At 53.4% G+C, this 17023-nt stretch overlaps 2 protein-coding genes across 4 annotated transcripts; both read left to right on the top strand.

Annotated features, from left to right (window-relative positions):
• The first annotated feature begins 343 nt into the window (after positions 1-343).
• MRI1 (methylthioribose-1-phosphate isomerase 1) lies at positions 344-6975 on the top strand. Of its 3 annotated transcripts, none has more exons than XM_012457828.3 (6): positions 344-476; positions 588-826; positions 1919-2094; positions 4162-4338; positions 4440-4664; positions 5216-6975. In XM_012457828.3, the coding sequence occupies exons 1-6, from the start codon at positions 345-347 to the stop codon at positions 5356-5358; spliced, it is 1092 nt and encodes a 363-aa protein (XP_012313251.2). In that variant the 5' UTR covers position 344; the 3' UTR covers positions 5359-6975. The 3 variants fall into 3 exon arrangements, with proteins under 3 accessions (XP_012313251.2, XP_012313252.2, XP_021530495.2); XM_012457829.2 differs by lacking the exon at positions 1919-2094 and adding an exon at positions 3970-4046 and having other exon boundaries at positions 588-839; positions 4214-4338; XM_021674820.2 differs by lacking the exon at positions 1919-2094 and adding an exon at positions 3970-4048 and having other exon boundaries at positions 588-839.
• Positions 6976-7331: 356 nt separating this feature from the next.
• CUNH19orf53 (chromosome unknown C19orf53 homolog) lies at positions 7332-9449 on the top strand. The gene is made up of 3 exons (XM_012457826.2): positions 7332-7559; positions 7637-7692; positions 9047-9449. Exons 1-3 carry the CDS (start codon positions 7463-7465, stop codon positions 9194-9196), a joined length of 303 nt encoding a protein of 100 aa, XP_012313249.1. The 5' UTR covers positions 7332-7462; the 3' UTR covers positions 9197-9449.
• The last annotated feature ends 7574 nt before the right edge of the window (positions 9450-17023 follow it).

Genomic DNA, 17023 nt, shown 5'->3' with positions numbered 1-17023 from the left:
ACAAATTCTATCGTTTGAACACTTGATGTTACCTTGCCACTGGGAATACACCCCTAACTCTATAGCAGGCTGCTAAACACAGGGCCTGGTATCCAGTGGGCGCCCCATAAATAGTGCCACTTTTGTGGTTCCGAGGAAGCGGCTCACCGCGTTCCGGGTTTGGCAGGAGACCTGGAGTGGGTTCGGCCACTTGGACTGCGCGTCGTGGGAACCCGTGGGGTCAGGTTGGATGCGCATGCGTGTGTGCCTCTTCCGGGGGAGGCTCCGCCCACGGCCCGCCCCACTCCTCACGTGCGCGCAGACCCCAGTGCCCCCTGAGTCGCGCTGGGTTTGGCCCCTGCACCATGACCCTGGAGGCGATCCGCTACTCGCGGGGCTCCCTGCAGATCCTGGACCAGCTGCTGCTGCCCCAGCAAAGCCGCTACGAGGCGGTGGGCTCGGTGCACCAAGCCTGGGAGGCCATCCGTGCCATGAAGGTGCAACGGGGCGGCGGGGCGGCGGGGCGGCGGGGCGGCGGGGCGGCGGGGCTGGAGGTGAGGGTGCGCTAGCGCCAGCAGCCTCCAATGCCCCGATTCCTGCCCCCACAGGTGCGGGGCGCCCCAGCCATCGCCCTAGTGGGCTGCCTCAGCCTCGCCGTGGAGCTGCAGACGGGCGCCGGGGGACCGGGACTCCCCGCGCTAGTGGCCTTCGTGCGCGACAAGCTGAGCTTCCTTGTCACCGCCCGGCCCACCGCTGTCAACATGGCCTGTGCCGCCCGCGACCTGGCTGATGCTGCAGCCCGGGAGGCCCAGCGGGAGGGCGCTACGGAGGAGGCAGTCCGGGAGAGGTATGGGGATCTGGTACCAGGCACTGCTCTGAACAGGAATTATATTGACTCTTTTTAAGTATACTGACCCATTATACAGATGGGGAGACTGAGGCACGGCGGCGACCTTAAGTCCCTTGTCCAGGGCCCCACAGATGGGCCAGGAGTCTAGCCTGGGCAGCCTGGCCCCAAAACCCAACTCCTTAATCGTGCCTCCCCTGAATACACCCGGCTCCTTGTCCACCCTTGGAGGCCCTTTTTGGTGTCACTTTGTTCTCTTTTTTTTTTTCTTTTTTTGTTTTGAGATGGAGTCTTGCTCTGTCGCCCAGGCTGGAGTGCAGTGGCACGATCTCAGCTCACTGCAACCTCCGCCTCCCGGGTTCAAGCCATTCTCCTGCCTCAGCCTCCTGAGTAGCTGGGATTACAGGGCCGTGCCACCAGGCCTGGCTCATTTTTGTATTGTAGTAGAGACGGAGTTTCACTATGTTGACCAGGCTGGTCTCGAACTCCTGACCTGGTGATCCACCTGCCTAGGCCTCCCAAAGTGCTGGGATTACAGGCGTGGGCCACCGTGCCCAGCCGGGTTTTTGCTTTTGAGGAATTTTGTTTCCTGTCCTGGTCCCCTTCCTGCCCTCTTTCCCCCCCTTCCACTTCCCTTTTGCTCCAGCCCCTCCTAGCAATGTCACTGTACCCCACCAAGCTCAACCCTGCCTTACGGCCTTTGCACGTGCCATTGGTGCAGGCCAGGCACCCATAGCACTGTCGCCCTCCTCCACCATCGTATATGATCCAGCTCACCCGCTGCTCTCTTGCCTGATTCCACCGTCTTTTCCTTCATTTTATTATCTATTCATCACCCCAGCATCAACTCCACAGGGGCAGAGATTTCTGTCTTGTTTACTGCTGGGTCACACTGGAAGTGCTCAGTAAACGTGTGTTTGCGTGAATGAATGGAGTGACACTTTGGTGGCCATGGCGGAAGGGTCCAGGCCCCACAGCAATGAGAGGCTTTGAGCAGGAGGGCTCCAGGACAGCAGCACTGGGCAGAGAGGAGGGGCTTGCCTGGGTCCCGGGGCCTGGTGGCTGGTGCTGAAAACCCCTTGTCCCTCCCAGAGTCATCCGTTGCGCCGAGGACATGCTAGAGAAAGACCTCAGAGACAACCGGAGCATTGGGGACCTCGGAGCCCACCACCTCCTGGACCGGGTGGCCCCCAACGGTGGCAAGGTGACTGTGCTGACCCACTGTAACACCGGTGCTCTGGCCACTGCTGGCTATGGCACAGCCCTAGGTGAGCGGGCCTCCTCAGGGGGTAGGGAAGGGCCTTCTAGGACCTTTTTTGGATACAAGAGAAAGAACCCCAAACCCAAACCATTTTACCCACCAAAAAAATGTGAAGGTATTAGTGTACAGAAAAAGTTACACTGTTGGCTTCAGGTATGGCTAGATCAAGGGGTTAAGCCAGTAGCATCAGGATCTATCTATCTCTGTTTGGCTCTGCCCTCCTTCATCTCCAGGCTCCATGGGCTGGCAGGGAGCTGTTAGGGCTCAAATCGTGAGGAAAAGAGCCTCCTGTACTAGAAAAGTCTCCTTGTGTCTCAGGGGGTCCACTAGGCACTAGGACCACCTGCCCATCCCAGCTCAGCCATTCAGTGGGCCCTGTCTGAGCCATATGCCTAGAACCAGGCCAGGATGTGGACTCCAAGAGGAACTGGGGAGAAGGGAGTGACCAGAGAAAGATCAGGTAGCTGCGACCAGGAGACAGGGTGAATGGGCTCTAGGGGGTCAAGGCAGCAGATTCCACTTGACCCTAAATTCCCTAGGAAAGTTCCCTACATGCCTGAGTCCCACCTTCATCCCTGGGAACTGAGGCCTTGATGGCAAGACCTCTGCCTTTGATTCTTTCACTCAGCCAGCATTTAGTAAGCACCTGCAGTGGTCCACACACTTCCATTTGCTGGGGACGCAGCAGTGAACAAAACAGACAAAACCTCTGCTCTCAGGGGTCCCAGGGAAGTAGAAGGAACAGTCAGCAGAAAAGATAAATACAGTCGTTCTTCAGTGTCCATGGAGGACTTGTTCCAGGACCTCCCACAGATACCGAAATCCACCAATGCTCAAGTCCGTGATATACAAAATGCTATCACATTTGCATAACCTATGCACATCCTATACATATATATATATATTTCTTTTTTTTTTTTTAAAGAGTCTTGCTCTGTCACCCAAGCTAGAGTGCAGTGGCACAATCTCAACTCACTATAGCCTCCAGCTCCTGGGTTCAAAAGATTCTCATGCCTCAGCCTCCTGAGTGGCTAGGATTACAGGCATGAGCCATTACGACCAGCTAATTCTTATATTTTTAGTAGAAATGGGTTTTCACCCTGTTGGTCAGAGTGTTCTCGAACTTCTGACCTAAGGTGATCCACCAGCCTCAGCCTCCCAAAGTGCTGGGATTACAGGTGTGAGCCACCACGCCCAGCCCACCCCCGTATATTAAATCATCTCTAGATTGCATATAATAGTGAGTACAATGTAAATACTAACTAAATTGTAGTTATTGGCTAGGTGCAGTGCAGTGCAGGCCTGTAATCAGGATGCTGGGTGGGAGGACTGCTTGCTCTCACAAATTCTAGACCAGCCTTGGCAACATAGCAAGACCCCGTCTCTATTTTTAAGCCTGTAATCCCATCACTTTGGGAGGCCAAGGTGGGTGGATGGCTTGAGCTCAGAGGTTTGAAACCAGCCTGGGTACCATGGCAAAACCCTGTCTCTACAAAAAATACTAAAACTAGCTGGTTGTAGTGGTTTGCACCTGTGGTCCCAGCTATTCAGGAGGCTGAGATGTTATTTATTTATTTATTTATTTTGGAAACAGAGTCTTGCTCTGTCATCCAGGCTGGAGTGCCATGGCACCATCTCAGCTCACTGCAGCCTCTGCTTCCCGGGTTCCAGTGATTCTTGTCAAAGATTTTCAACCCACGTGGTTGAGTCCCTGGATGGAGAACCCACAGAAAAGCGGGGCTGGCTGTACACATGAGGTGTTAGAAGGTGATCAATGCAAAGGACAGATCAGGAGATTGGAAGTGTGGGGGTTGCTATGCAAAACTGAGAGATCAGGGAAGGCTTCACCGAGAAAGTGTCCTTTAAACAGATGTGAAACAAGGAACTATGTGAGCATTGGGAAGAGCGTGGCAGGCAGAGGGAACTGACACTGCGAGGGCCTCGGGGTGGGACTGTGCTCGGTAAGCCTTTGTCCATCCATGGCCACCTTCAGAGCCTACACCCCTAACCAATGGACCACCCCATCTGTTTGCCCCTCCTGGGGGCCTTCTCCTGGTGGGCGGGGCCCCTGCAGGTGTGATCCGATCACTGCACAGCCTGGGCCGCCTGGAGCACGCCTTCTGCACTGAGACCCGGCCCTACAACCAGGGAGCCCGACTGACGGCCTTTGAACTGGTCTATGAGCAGATCCCCGCCAGCCTTATTGCCGACAGCATGGTAGCTGCCGCCATGGCCCATAGGGGTGTGTCAGGTAAGCAGCCAGTAAGCCCTGCGGGGGTAAGCCCTGGGGGTGGGGCTCTGGGGGATGGAGCCAGGTAATGACCCCCAACTTGTCACACGTCCCCTCCCCAGCCGTGGTCGTGGGAGCTGACCGCGTGGTTGCCAACGGCGACACAGCCAACAAGGTGGGCACCTACCAGCTGGCCATTGTTGCCAAGCACCACGGCATTCCCTTCTACGTGGCTGCCCCCAGCTCTTCCTGTGACCTCCGTCTGGAGACCGGCAAGGAGATCATCATTGAAGAGCGTCCAAGCCAGGAGCTGACCGACGTTAATGGGGTCCGGATTGCGGCACCCGGTAAGCTGCCCCCTCAGAAAGGGGACACCCTGCTGGGTGCGGTGGCTCACGCCTGTAATCCCAGCACTTTGGGAGGCCGAGGTGGGCGGATCACAAGGTCAAGAGATCGAGACCATCCTGGCCAACATGGTGAGACCCTGTCTCTACTAAAAATACAAAAATTAGCCAGGTGTGGTGGCGCACACCTGTAATCCCAGCTGCTTGGGAGGTTGAAGCAGAAGAATTGCTTGAACCAGGAAGGCAGAGATTGCAGTGAGCCGAGATCACACTACTGCACTCCAGCCTGGGCGACAGAGCGAGACTCCATCTCAAATAAATCAATGAATCAATCAATAATAAGTGGAATGGATGTGCATAGGACCTAGGAGCAGTTGGGAGTCTAAACTTACTATTGGGTACAGTGTCCCTGCCTGCATGTACATTGGGGTGAGACTCCAGGTGCTCCAGGAGTCCCCAGTTCCAAGAACCACTGTGGTAGAAACAGATGACCGCAACCTGAGAACTTCCACAGAAGCAAATTCCTGCCTCCTTGCCTCCCCTCTCCCCTGCAGGGATTGGAGTTTGGAATCCTGCCTTCGATGTCACCCCCCACAACCTCATCACTGGCGGCATCATCACGGAACTGGGGGTCTTTGCCCCTGAGGAGCTCCGGGCAGCCCTAACCACCACCATCTCTTCCAGGGATGCGACATAGATGGACCCCAGATGTAACCAACTCAGCCTCCCTAGCCTGCCTGTCTAGGATTTTTAATAAATTTCTTGAATGGCTGCCCAAAAGCTGACCTTCCCGCCCCTGACCACACTTGTTCCTAGTGCAGGGAGATCAGACAGGACCTTCCGTCTACATCCCAGCATCTAGAAGAAGGCCACCCAGGTTCAAATCCTCACTCTGCCACTTTTTCCACTGTGCGATCTTAGACAAATCACTTCACCTCTCTGTGCCTTGGTTTCCTCATTTATAAAGTGTGGCTAACACTTGTACCTCCCTCTTAAGGTCAGGGCTGGAACTAGGGCGACACCGCCAGGGCAGGATTTTAAGAGGACAGTAAAAAAGCTCAGCAGCCAGCCAGGCACGGTGGCTTACGCCTGTAATCCCAGCACTTTGGGAGGCTAAGCTGGGCAGATCACCTGAGGTCAGGAGTTCGAGACCAGCCTGACCAACATGGAGAAACCCCATCTCTAGTAGAAAATACAAAATTAGCCACGCGTGGTGGCGGATACCTGTAAACCCCAGCTACTCAGCTGAGGCAGGAGAATCACTTGACCTGGAAGGTGGAGGTTGCCTTGAGCCGAGGTGGTGCCACTGTACTCCAGCCTGGGTGACCGAACGAGACTCCATCTCAAAAAAAAAAAAATTATCTGAGCATGGTGGGTCACACCTCTAGCCCCAGCTACCCAGGCTGAGATGGGAGGATGGCTTGAGCCCAAGAGTTCAAGGATACAATGTGCTATGATTTCACTACTGCACTTCAGCCTGGGCGACAGAGTGAGACCCCATCTTTAAAAATAAAATCCATGAAGAACAAAACAAAACAATTTTTTTTTTTTAAACAGGGTCGCCCTGTGTCACCCAGGCTGGAGTGCAGTGACATGATTTCGGCTCACTGCAACCTCCGCCTCCCAGGTTCAAGCGATTCTCCTGCTTCAGCCTCCCAAGGAGCTGGTATTACAGGCGCCCGCCACTACGCCCAGCTAATTTTTGTATTTCTAGTACAGACAGGGTTTCACGATGTTAGTCAGGGTGGTCTCGAACTCCTGACCTCAGGTGATCCGCCCTCCTCGGCCTCCCAAAGTGCTGGGATTACAGGCGTGAGCCACCGCGCCAGCCAACTCTTTTGTATTTTTAGTAGAGATAGGGTTTCACCATATTGGCCAGACTGGTCTCAAACTCCTGATAGCAAGTGATCCGCCACCTCAGCCTCCCAAGTGCTGGGATTACAAGCGTTAGCCACCGCACCCGGCCAAAACATCAATTTTAAAGAGGCTAGAACACTGCACTTGTGCCTTCAGCTTACTGACCACAACACCCTGGTTCCACTGAAACTTTATTTATAAAATTATGCTGCCGGTGTGCAGGATGCAGTTTGACAATTAGATTGTTTTGGATATGAAAATATTTTTTAAGTCTTGGAAATATTGTTTACGATTACGGAAGTTTTCGGACTTTCTTAAATTCTGCACTAGAGGTAAGTACTGCACCCCTAAACCTAGTCTGAGTTTGTATGTGTAAAGAGCATAAAACGTAAGTTTTCTAAAACACATAAGCACTCAATAAACGTTAGCTTATCATCGTCACCTTTTGTTCACAATATCTGCAAAACTCCGGCGGTGATCCTTTACCCTCGTGGGGTCCTGTCTCTTTTTTTTTTTTTTTTTTTTTTGAGACGGAGTTTCGCTCTTGTTACCCAGGCTGGAGTGCAATGGCGCGATCTCGGCTCACCGCAACCTCCGCCTCCTGGGTTCAGGCAATTCTCCTGCCTCAGCTTCCTGAGTAGCTGGGATTACAGGCACGCGCCACCATGCCCAGCTAATTTTTTTGTATTAGTAGAGACGGGGTTTCACAATGTTGACCAGGATGGTCTCGATCTCTTGACCTCGTGATCCACCCGCCTCGGCCTCCCAAAGTGCTGGGATTACAGGCTTGAGCCACCGCGCCCAGCCGGTCCTGTCTCTTTAAATCTGTGCCACATTGTATCCCGTGAGGTCTTGCGTTTTTCCGCCCTGCTGTATCCCATAGTGCCCTGTGCCTTCCGGCTACGACAGCTCACAGCCCCGCCTCTTCCGCTGCATGCCGGAACATGGCGCAGGGACAACGCAAGTTCCAGGCGCACAAGCCAGCAAAGAGCAAGACGGCAGCGGCGACCTCTGAAAAGAATCGGGGCCCGAGGAAAGGCGGTAAGGAGTGGCCCGGGAACTTGGGAGCGAGGTGGACACGGGGCTTCCCGACCTCATGCGAGCGCATCTTTCCCCAGGTCGTGTTATCGCTCCCAAGAAGGCGCGCGTCGTGCAGCAGCAGAAGCTCAAGAAGGTGTGCCGGGGCAAGAGATGGAGCCCGGAGGGCGGCGAGTAGCGAGGGGTGGAGCCTGGAGGATGGCTAGGGGCGAGGGGTGGACCCCGGGGGTCGGCGAGGGGAGAGGATGGATCCCGGGGACCAGCTAGGAGCGAGGGATGGAGCCCGGGGCGCAGAGAGAGGCAATAGGTGGAGGCTGGCGAGGAATAGAGGCTGGGGGACGTACTAGGGACGAGTTCAAGGAAGCCTGGAAGCCGGCGAGGGAAGGAGCCTTCAGGGAAGGAGCTTTCAGGGATCGGCAAAGGGCAAGGGATGAGGCCTGGAGGACTCCCAGCTCTGTGAGCCTCCCTTTTCTTGTGCAAAGGGTACAGGAACACCACTTACCATTTTAGCAGAGCCTCGTAGAAGCAAGACCTGCGGCGCAAGACGTGTTCAAATAACGTCAGCTGCTCTTGATCTTTAATAGAACTCAGGAAGGGAGCGAGGTGATATGGGAAGGGAATTGAAAGCGCAGATTTGTAAGCCTCTGAGAACGGCAGAGGGCTCAAAGAAGTGTCAGGTGCGTTGGTTATGTTTTTTTTTTTTTAAAGTCAGGGTCTAACTGTTGCCCAAGCTGGAGTGCAGTGGCCCCATTATAGCTGACTGCAGCCTCAGCCTCCTGGATTCATGCAATCCTTCCGTCTCAGCCTCCTGAGTAGGTAGGATTGCAGGTGAGTGCCAGTACCCGGCTAATTTTAGTTTTTGGTAGAGACAGGTTTCACTGTGCTGCCAGGGCTGGTCTTGAACTCCTGGCCTCAAGTGATCCTCCTGCCTCAGCCTCCCAAAGTGCTGGGATTACAGGCTTGAGCCACCACACCCAACCCATTGGAACTCACAGCGGCAGGGCAGGGGCCGTCTGGAGAAGGCAACTGAGCCACCAGTTTGGGACTCACATTGCTAGTTTTGCCCCACACCTGTGCCTTCCTTGCCCACCCGTCGGATCCTCAGCTTGCTGTCTGCAAAGCAGAAATGACCTGGGGCAGAGGAAGCTGCCCACCGAGAGACTGGGACCAGAGGCTGTGGCACGCTGGGTACCATGTGGTGTAGGGACCTGGGCATTCAGTGCCTCCTGGCTCCAGCAGCCTGTTTCCCCATCTGTAAAAGGGGCATGAGCAGAGGTTTAAAAGCTAAGGTGTGGAGGTGTGGATTTTTTGTGTGTGGAGGCCCGGAGAGTGCAGGACTTAAACCCCACCCGCCAGGCTCACATTCAGGCGCGGTTTGAGGGAACAGTGCTGATCTAGCCCCCTGTGAGCTCTGGACGGGAAGAGGTTGACCAGTCAGGCCCTCTCTCCACCCCAGGTCACAGTCTGACTGCCCTGTGCTTGTCCCTCAGAACCTAGAAGTCGGGATCCGGAAGAAGATCGAACATGACGTGATGATGAAAGCCAGCAGCAGCCTGCCCAAGAAGCTGGCACTGCTGAAGGCCCCGGCCAAGAAGAACAGGGCAGCTGCCAGCACCTCCTCCAACAAGGCACCTTCCTGAGGATGCTGGCCCAGCGCAGGCCAACACCCTACCCCCCACCTCCATGATGGGACATTGCAGTGATCCCACAAGCTGCAGTCTCAGGAAGAGCACCCTGTCCCCCAGCTCTGGGCCTCACCTAGAACTTCAGTGGGGGCCTGGCCCATGGGCAGGTGATCAGCAGATCTTAGTTTACTGAGAACTGTCCCCATGCCCCTTCCCAGGTCTTGCCTCCACAGGCTTAACCCAGAGTAATAAACCTGGCTTTGTCATATCTCTTGCAGTCCTGTGTTCTGGTAAGCAGGACAGTGAGCCCACAAGTCTGCATGAGCCACATGGCCTGGCCCGCCCCACCCCACCGCCTTTAGCAGCCCTATGCCCAGGGGACAGCTGGGCTGCTTTCTGCGCCTCTAGCCCTGCCTGAGACCCGGGAAAGAGTCTTTTCTCATTTAAACCCTGGTGTCTCTCTCACTCCTCCTGGTCAGTCCTCAGCCCTGGGGACACAACCAGAGTCAGGCTGGACATGAGTTGGTCAGATGCCACCTCATGGCACCAAGGTGCCTATTAAACCGGAATGCATTAGGAAACCACGTGGTACGACCTGGATAGAGTGCCAACTGTAAGGGACTCAAGACAGCCAGCGTTTAGGTAGCGCTGCCTATGAGCCAGGCTACACTGTCGCCCAGACTGGAGTGCAGTGACACGATCATAGCTCACTGCAGCCTCCATCTCCCAGGTTCAAGCCATCCTCCTACCTCAGCCTCCCGAGTAGTTGGAACTACAGGCATGTACCACCATGACCAGCTATTTATTACTTTTTGTATAGATGGTGTCTTGCTATGTTACCCCAGCTGGTCTCAAACTCCTGGGCTCCTGCAATCCTCCTGCTTCGGTCTCCCAGAGTGCTGGGATTACAGGTGTTGAGCCACCAGTTCCAGCGCTTTATACATGTCATCTAGCAGGGTGCCCCATTCAGGTCCTGCATAACATTCCAGAGTGGAATTGAGCCTGTAGCTGCCAGAGTCCCGATCCATGCTCTCAGCTGGCCCTCTGCTACCTGTCACCGTCACAAGACCAGAATTCACATCTGTCCATCCTGGGGTTCCCCCACCTCCAAATTATTTGGGTTTGCTACGCCAGACAGTACCTGTGGAATATTCTGGGATCTCTGGCCTGATGACTTTCCTTTTCTTCCTTCACTGGACCCAGGTCAAGGTCACAGCACAGGGAACAGATGGGCTGCAGTCAGGGTGATACTGAATTGCTGTCTTTGGCAAGTGGTACCTGTACACAGTCGGCTTCTACCCTGAGACGGGGCAGGGTGACTGGTTCCCTAGAGGCCCATCCTCTCGTGGCCACCTCACCTACTAAGGAGACAGAGGTGCTGGGTCAACAGCAGCTGCCCCCAAACTCCATCTCAAGTGTGTTCTGAGTTCTACACAGGGACAGTCAAGACTACCAATTTTTTTTTAAAGATAGTCTTGCTCTGTAGCCCAGGCTGGAGTGCAGTGGCACAATCTTGGCTCACTGCAACCTCTGCCTCCCAAGCTCAAGTGATCCTCCCACCTTAGCCTCCCAAGTAGCTGAAATTACAGGCATGCAGCACCACACCCAGGTAATTTTTGTGTTTTTAGTACGCACAGGGTTTCACCATATTGGCCAGACTGATCTCAAACTCCTGACTTCAGGGATCCACCCACCTCTGCCTCCCAAAGTGCTGGGATCATGGACTATTTTTGTTTTAAAAGAGGGAAAAACGGTTCAGTGGCTCTTCAGTAAGTTCATTGTGGAGTTACCATATGGCCCAGCAATTCCGTCTCTAAGTATATGGAAGAATGGAAGACAGGTGTTCATTCATAGATTTGCATATCCATGTAAATAGCAGCACTGCTCACAATAGCTAAAAGGCGGGCACAGCCATACGTCCATCCACGGATGAAGGGATGACTGGGGTCTATCCTTCAGTAGAATATTCACCCTTAAGGAGGAAGGCCAAGTGCAGTGGCACACACCTGTCATCTCAACTACTTAGGAGGCTGAGGCAGGAGGATCACTTGAGCCTGGTCATTCAAGGCTGCAGTGAGCTATGATCTCATCATTGCACTCTGGCCTGGGTGACACACCCAGAAAGGAATGAAGCAGGCCCGTCTCTTTGGCTCACGCCTGTAATCCCAGCACTTTGGGAGTCTGAGGCAGGCGGATCACGAGGTCAAGAGTTCAAGACTAGCCTGGACAACATGGTGAAACCCTGTTTTCTACTAAAAATAGAAAAATTAGCTGGGCATGGTGGCGTGTGCCTGTAGTGTCAGCTACTTGGGAGGCTGAGACAAGAGAATCACTTGAACCCGAAAGGTGGAGGTTGCACTCAGCCGAGATGGTGCCATTGCACTCCAGCCTGGGCTACAGAGCCAGACTCCGTCTCCAAAAAACAAAAAGGAATGAAGCACTGGTCCAAAAATGGGACTGAAACTACAAAATTATAAACTCTGTACGAAGCCACACAAAAGGCTACATCTTGAATCATCCTACTTACGTGAAATGTCCCAAACAGAGGCAAATCCATGGGGGAGAGAGCAGATGAGTGATTGCCAGGGGCTGAGGGAGCGGGAATGGGGAGTGACTGCTCATAGGAACGGGGTTTCTTTGCGGGGGAGGGGGCGGATGAAAATGTTAGTACTGATTGGACAACATTGTGATTATACTGAATTGTACACGTTAAAATGGTGAATTAGGCCGGGAATGGTGGCTCATGCCTATAATCCCAGCATTTTGGGGGGCCAAGGCCCGTGGATCACTTGAGGCAAGGAGTTCAAGACCAGCGTGGCCAATATGGCAAAACCCTATCTCTGCTAAAAATCAGCCGGGTGTGGTCATGGGCGCGTGTAATCCCAGCTACTCAGGAGCCTAAGGCAGGAGAATCACTTAAACCCGGGAGGTGGGGATTGCAGTGACCCAAGATGGTGCCACTACACTACAGCCTGGGCAACAAAGTAAGACTCTGTCTCAAAAAATAATAATAAAATAAAATTGTGAATTTTACCACCCCCACCCCACCCCCACCCAAACATGCCAAGAGAAATTTCACAAAGTCCTTAGCATCTTGAAAAATCAGGAACTGGGGCAGTGGAAGCCACATCGTATGGAAAGACTGAGTAGTCTGGCGTTTCCCAAGCTGCCAGGAAGGTCCCACCCTCATGGTTTCTGGGGAGCAGGGAGGGGCTGGAGATGAATGAGGCCCAGACCCCAGACTGAGGGATAAGGGTAGCTCTTCCCTTCATGGCCATTCCCCAGCTTCTCTGGTGATCTGCCCATCTCAGGCAGTAACTGACTTCCGCCCTTGGTTTGGTTTTGGGTGTTTTTGAGATGGAGTCTTGCTCTGTCACCCAGGCTGAAGCACAGTGGCGCCATCTCGGCTTACTGCAACCTCCACCTCCCTGTCCCAGTTTAAGCAATTCTCCTGCCGCAGCCTCCGGAATAGCTGAGATTACAGGCATGCACCACCATGCCCAGTTAATTTTTGTATTTTTAGTAGAGATGGGGTTTCACCACGTTGGCCAGGCTGGTCTTGAACTCCTGACCTTGTGATTCGCCTGCCTCGGCCTCCCAAAGTGTTGGGATTACAGACCTGAGCCACCTTGCCCGGGCTTTTTTTTTTTTTTTTTAAACAGAGTTTCACTCCTGCCCAGGCTGGAGCGTAGTCTCGACTTGCTGCAACCTCTGCCTCCTGGGTTCAAGCAATTCTCCTGCCTCAGCCTCCCCAGTAGCTGGGCTTACAGATGATCACCACGACGCCCAGCTAATATTTGTATTTTTAGTAGACGCCAGCCTTCGCCATGTTGGCCAGGCTGGTCTCGAACTCCTGACCTCAGGTGATCCACCCGCCTCAGTCTCCTAAAGTGCCGGGATTACAGGCGTGAGCCACCACACCCGGCCTCCTCTGTTTCTGCTTTGCTTCTCAAGGGCACAGTGTCTGTTCAGGGCTGTGTCTCAATAGGCACTCGATGAGCAGGTGTTTATTGAATGAAAGAATGGTTCCTTCTTTCTACAAGGAAAACCTCATGTTTCATGAATGAGCTGTGAGTATTCAATGGTTCATTCAGCGCCTTAGCTATAAACAACACACCCTTCCTGAACACCTGATTCATATCACTGTCTTTGAACGACTTTACAACTCTGTAAGTTGTGAGAGCTGCCAGCAACACAAAGTAGGTCTTATCTACAGACATGCCAGTGTCATATCCTGTCCAGCGGAGAGGTTCACTTTCAGTGGACAACCATTACTCCCAGGCGGAAAGCCCAACCTGCCTTCATTCACACCTTCGCTCAAATACCCTGATTTGCAAAGTGTCTTTTTCAAGGTCAGGCACCCTGGCTCACACCTGCAATCCTAGCGCTTCACGTGTGGTTTGTGTGAGGTTTTTTTTTGTTGTTGTTTTGTTTTTTATGAGAAAGAGTCTTGCTCTGTCACCCAGGCTGGAGTAGTGCAGTGATGCCATCTCGGCTCACTGCAACCTCCGCCTCCTGGGTTCAGGTGATTCTCCTGTCTCAGCCTCCCATGTAGCTGGGACTATAGGTGCCCGTCACCACGCCTGCCTAACACAGAAGTGATTGCACAAGATTGTGATTACACTAAACTGTACACTTTAAAATAGTGAATTAGGCCAGGCGTGGTAGCATGCTTGTAATCCCAGCACTTTGGGAAGTCAAGGCCGGTGGATCACTTGAGGCCAGGAGTTCAATATTAGCATGGCCAATACGGCAAAATCCTGTCTCTACTAAAAATACAAAAGTCAGCTTGCATTTTTAGTAGAGACGGGGTTTCACCACGTTGCCCAGGCTGGTCTCGAACTCCTGACCTCAAGTGATCACCCCCATCTCAACCTCCCAAAGTGCTGGGATTACAGGTGTGAGCTACTGTGCCCGGCCTAATCCCAGCACTTTGGGAGGCAGAGGTGGGTAAATTGCTTGAGGCTAGGAGTTCTAGACCAGCCTGGGCAACATAGCAAGACCCTATCTCTGCAAAACATTTTTTAAAATTAGCTGGATGTGGTGGGGCATGCCCGGAGTCCCAGCTACTCCAGAGACTGAACTTGAAGGATCGCTTGAGTGTGGGAGGTTGAGGCTGCAGTCAGCGAGATCGCACCACTGCACTCCAGCTTGGGCAGTGCAACGAGGCCTCATCTCAAAAAAAAGTGTATTTTTCAGTCTCTCTTGAGCATAACATCTGCCTGTTTCCCACATCAGTGAAATTAAGAAAAAAAAAACAAGTCCGGCGCAGTGGCTCATGCCTGTAATCCAAGTACTTTGGGAGGCCAAGGCAGGCAGATCACCTGAGGTCAGACGTTTGAGACCAGCCTGGTCAACATGGTGAAAACCTGGTCTGTATTAAAAATACAAAAATTAGCTGGGCATGGTGGTGCATGCCTGTAGTCCCAGCTACTTGGAGGCTGAGGCAGGAGAATCACTTGAACCCAGATGAAAGTTGCACTGACCAAGATTGTGTCACTGCACTCCAGGCTGGGCAACAGAGCAAGACTGTCTCAAAAAAAAAAAAAATTTCCGACCTGGTAAACAGGAAGAAATAAACACTTTAGCACCCATTCATCTTTACGTGTTAGGGGAGTGGTGATTTTGCAGTCTTTGGAAAATTAGCTTCCAGCTTTTCTATTTGGAATCAGAAAGGCGAGGGCCAGGACGGGGTGGGCTCTGGGTGCCATCTGGCGCCAGAGTTGGACACTAGGAGGCGCCTCTAACCAGAGCTCAGCCCACCCGCAGGCTGGCAGCATCCATACCAGCCCAAATTGGCTCCTGCAAATTGGCTCCTTTTGTGCCTCTGACGCCAGCCCCTTTGAGGAGGACCCCAGGGGCAAGGAAGGGCTTTCCGGCACTACAGGTATGGGGTCTGGAATGTCTTCTCCCCTCAGGGCTCCCCAAACAGCCTCTTTTCCCCCTCACTTTCCTGAGTGACTTTTCCCTCATGTACTCCCCGAAGCCCTCATTAGTGCTGGAGCCAGGAGTCCGAGACTCCAGAAGAACCCACATCTTGAGTTATTTCACCTTTCTGAGCCTCAGCCTGGGGCGGTGGCTCACCCCTGTAATCCCAGCACTTTGGGAAGCTGAGGCGGGCAGATCACTTGATCAGGCGGTCAGGAGCTCAACACCAGCCTGGCCAACATGGTGACGCCCCGTCTCTACTAAAAATACAAAAATTAGCGGGGCGTGGTGGTGCACACCTGTAATCCCAGCTACTTGGGAGGCTAAGATAGGAGAATCGCTGGAACCCAGGAGGTGGAGGTTGTAAAGAGCTGAGATCCTGCCACTGCACTCCAGCCTGGGCAACAGAGTGAGACTGTCTCAAAAAAAGAAAACCTTTCTGAGCCTCAGTTTCTCTGTTTGTTCAATTGGGATCCTCAGTCCCCCTCAGCGTGAATTCAGGAGCCTAAGGATAAGGGGCATACCGATGTGACTAGGAGCTGCGCTTGTGTGCTGGGGTGCAGGGTGGTGGGAACCCAAATCCTGCCGTCCCATGTCCTCTGTCCCTCCCCAGTTCCCCTCTCCCAGGGACCGGGGGTCATTAAATGTGACTTTTCTTTTTTGTTGTTTTTGAGACAGAGTCTCGCTCTGTTGCCCAGGCTGGAGTGCAGTGGCACAGTCTTAGCTCACTGCAACCTCCACCTCCCGAGTTCAAGCGATTCTCCTGCCTCAGCCTCCCAAAGTGCTGGGATTACAGGAGTGAGCCATCACACCTGCATTGTGGCTTTTCAAGACATGGTTATTCTTGCCTAACCCTTTCTCTCCTACCTCCACCTTCCCCCACCTCGACCCAGCATGCCCACTTCCCCTGGCAGAGCCCTGACAGTTTGCCCATGAAATCCTCTTTCAAAAAGGAAGAAAAGAAATGCAAGAAGGAAATCTTGCCATCTGGGCACGCCAGAGGCGCTGCGTCCCTGCGACCAGGAAGCAAGCGAAGCCTACCCAGCTGGTTTCCTGCCTGCGTCAACGAGGGCTTGGGGTACTGCAGGGGGCTGGCAGAAGGGAGGGACCCTCAGAAAGCTGGGGTGGAGACATCCACAGAGCTGGGGGCCCTCATCCCCGCTCTCAACTGAGTCCCCAGGGTAACCCCATCTCCCACGGGTTGCGAGCACACGTGGTTTGGGATCAGGAGCTGGACATGCCTAGACAGTGAGCTCACGCTGGGCAGGCGGGTGGAATCAATGTGGCTTCCATTTCCCTAAAGCCCAAGCTTACTGGCTTTACTGAGAAGGAAGGACGCAGGTGCTTGGAACTACCCCCACCAAACTCCTTTTTATCTTTATCTTTTTTTAATTTATTTTTTATTTTTGAGACAGAGTCTTGCTATGTTGTTCAGGCTGGTCTTGAACTCCCAGGCTTAAGTGATCCTACCTCCTCTGCTTTTCAAGTAGGTGGGACTGGCGGGGCACAACAGCTCACACCTGTAATCCCAGCACTTTGGGAGGCCAAGGTGGAAGGATCGCTTGAGCCCAGGTTCTCAAGATCAGACTGGCCAGCATAGTGAGACACCATCTCTTCTTAAAAAATCGTTTTAAAAAATTAGCCAGGCAGGCCAGTTGCAGTGGCTCACGCTTGTAATCCTAGCACTTTGGGAGGCCGAGGTGGGCAGATCACCTGAGGTTGGGAGTTCAAGACCAGCCTGACCAACATGGTGAAACCCCATCTCTACCAAAAATATAAAAATTAGGTGGGTGCAGTGGCAGGCAACTGTAATCCCAGCTGCTCGGGAGGCGGGGGCAGGAGAATCGCTTGAACCCAGGATGAGGAAGTTGCAGTGAGCCAAGATCATGCCACTGCACTCCAGCCTGGGAGACA

This window comes from Aotus nancymaae, unplaced genomic scaffold, assembly GCF_030222135.1.
Source record: "Aotus nancymaae isolate 86718 unplaced genomic scaffold, 86718_ANA_hifiasm-v0.15.2.pri h1tg000028l, whole genome shotgun sequence".
NCBI lineage: Eukaryota > Metazoa > Chordata > Mammalia > Primates > Aotidae > Aotus > Aotus nancymaae.
This window is presented reverse-complemented; position numbering and strand designations above follow the sequence as displayed.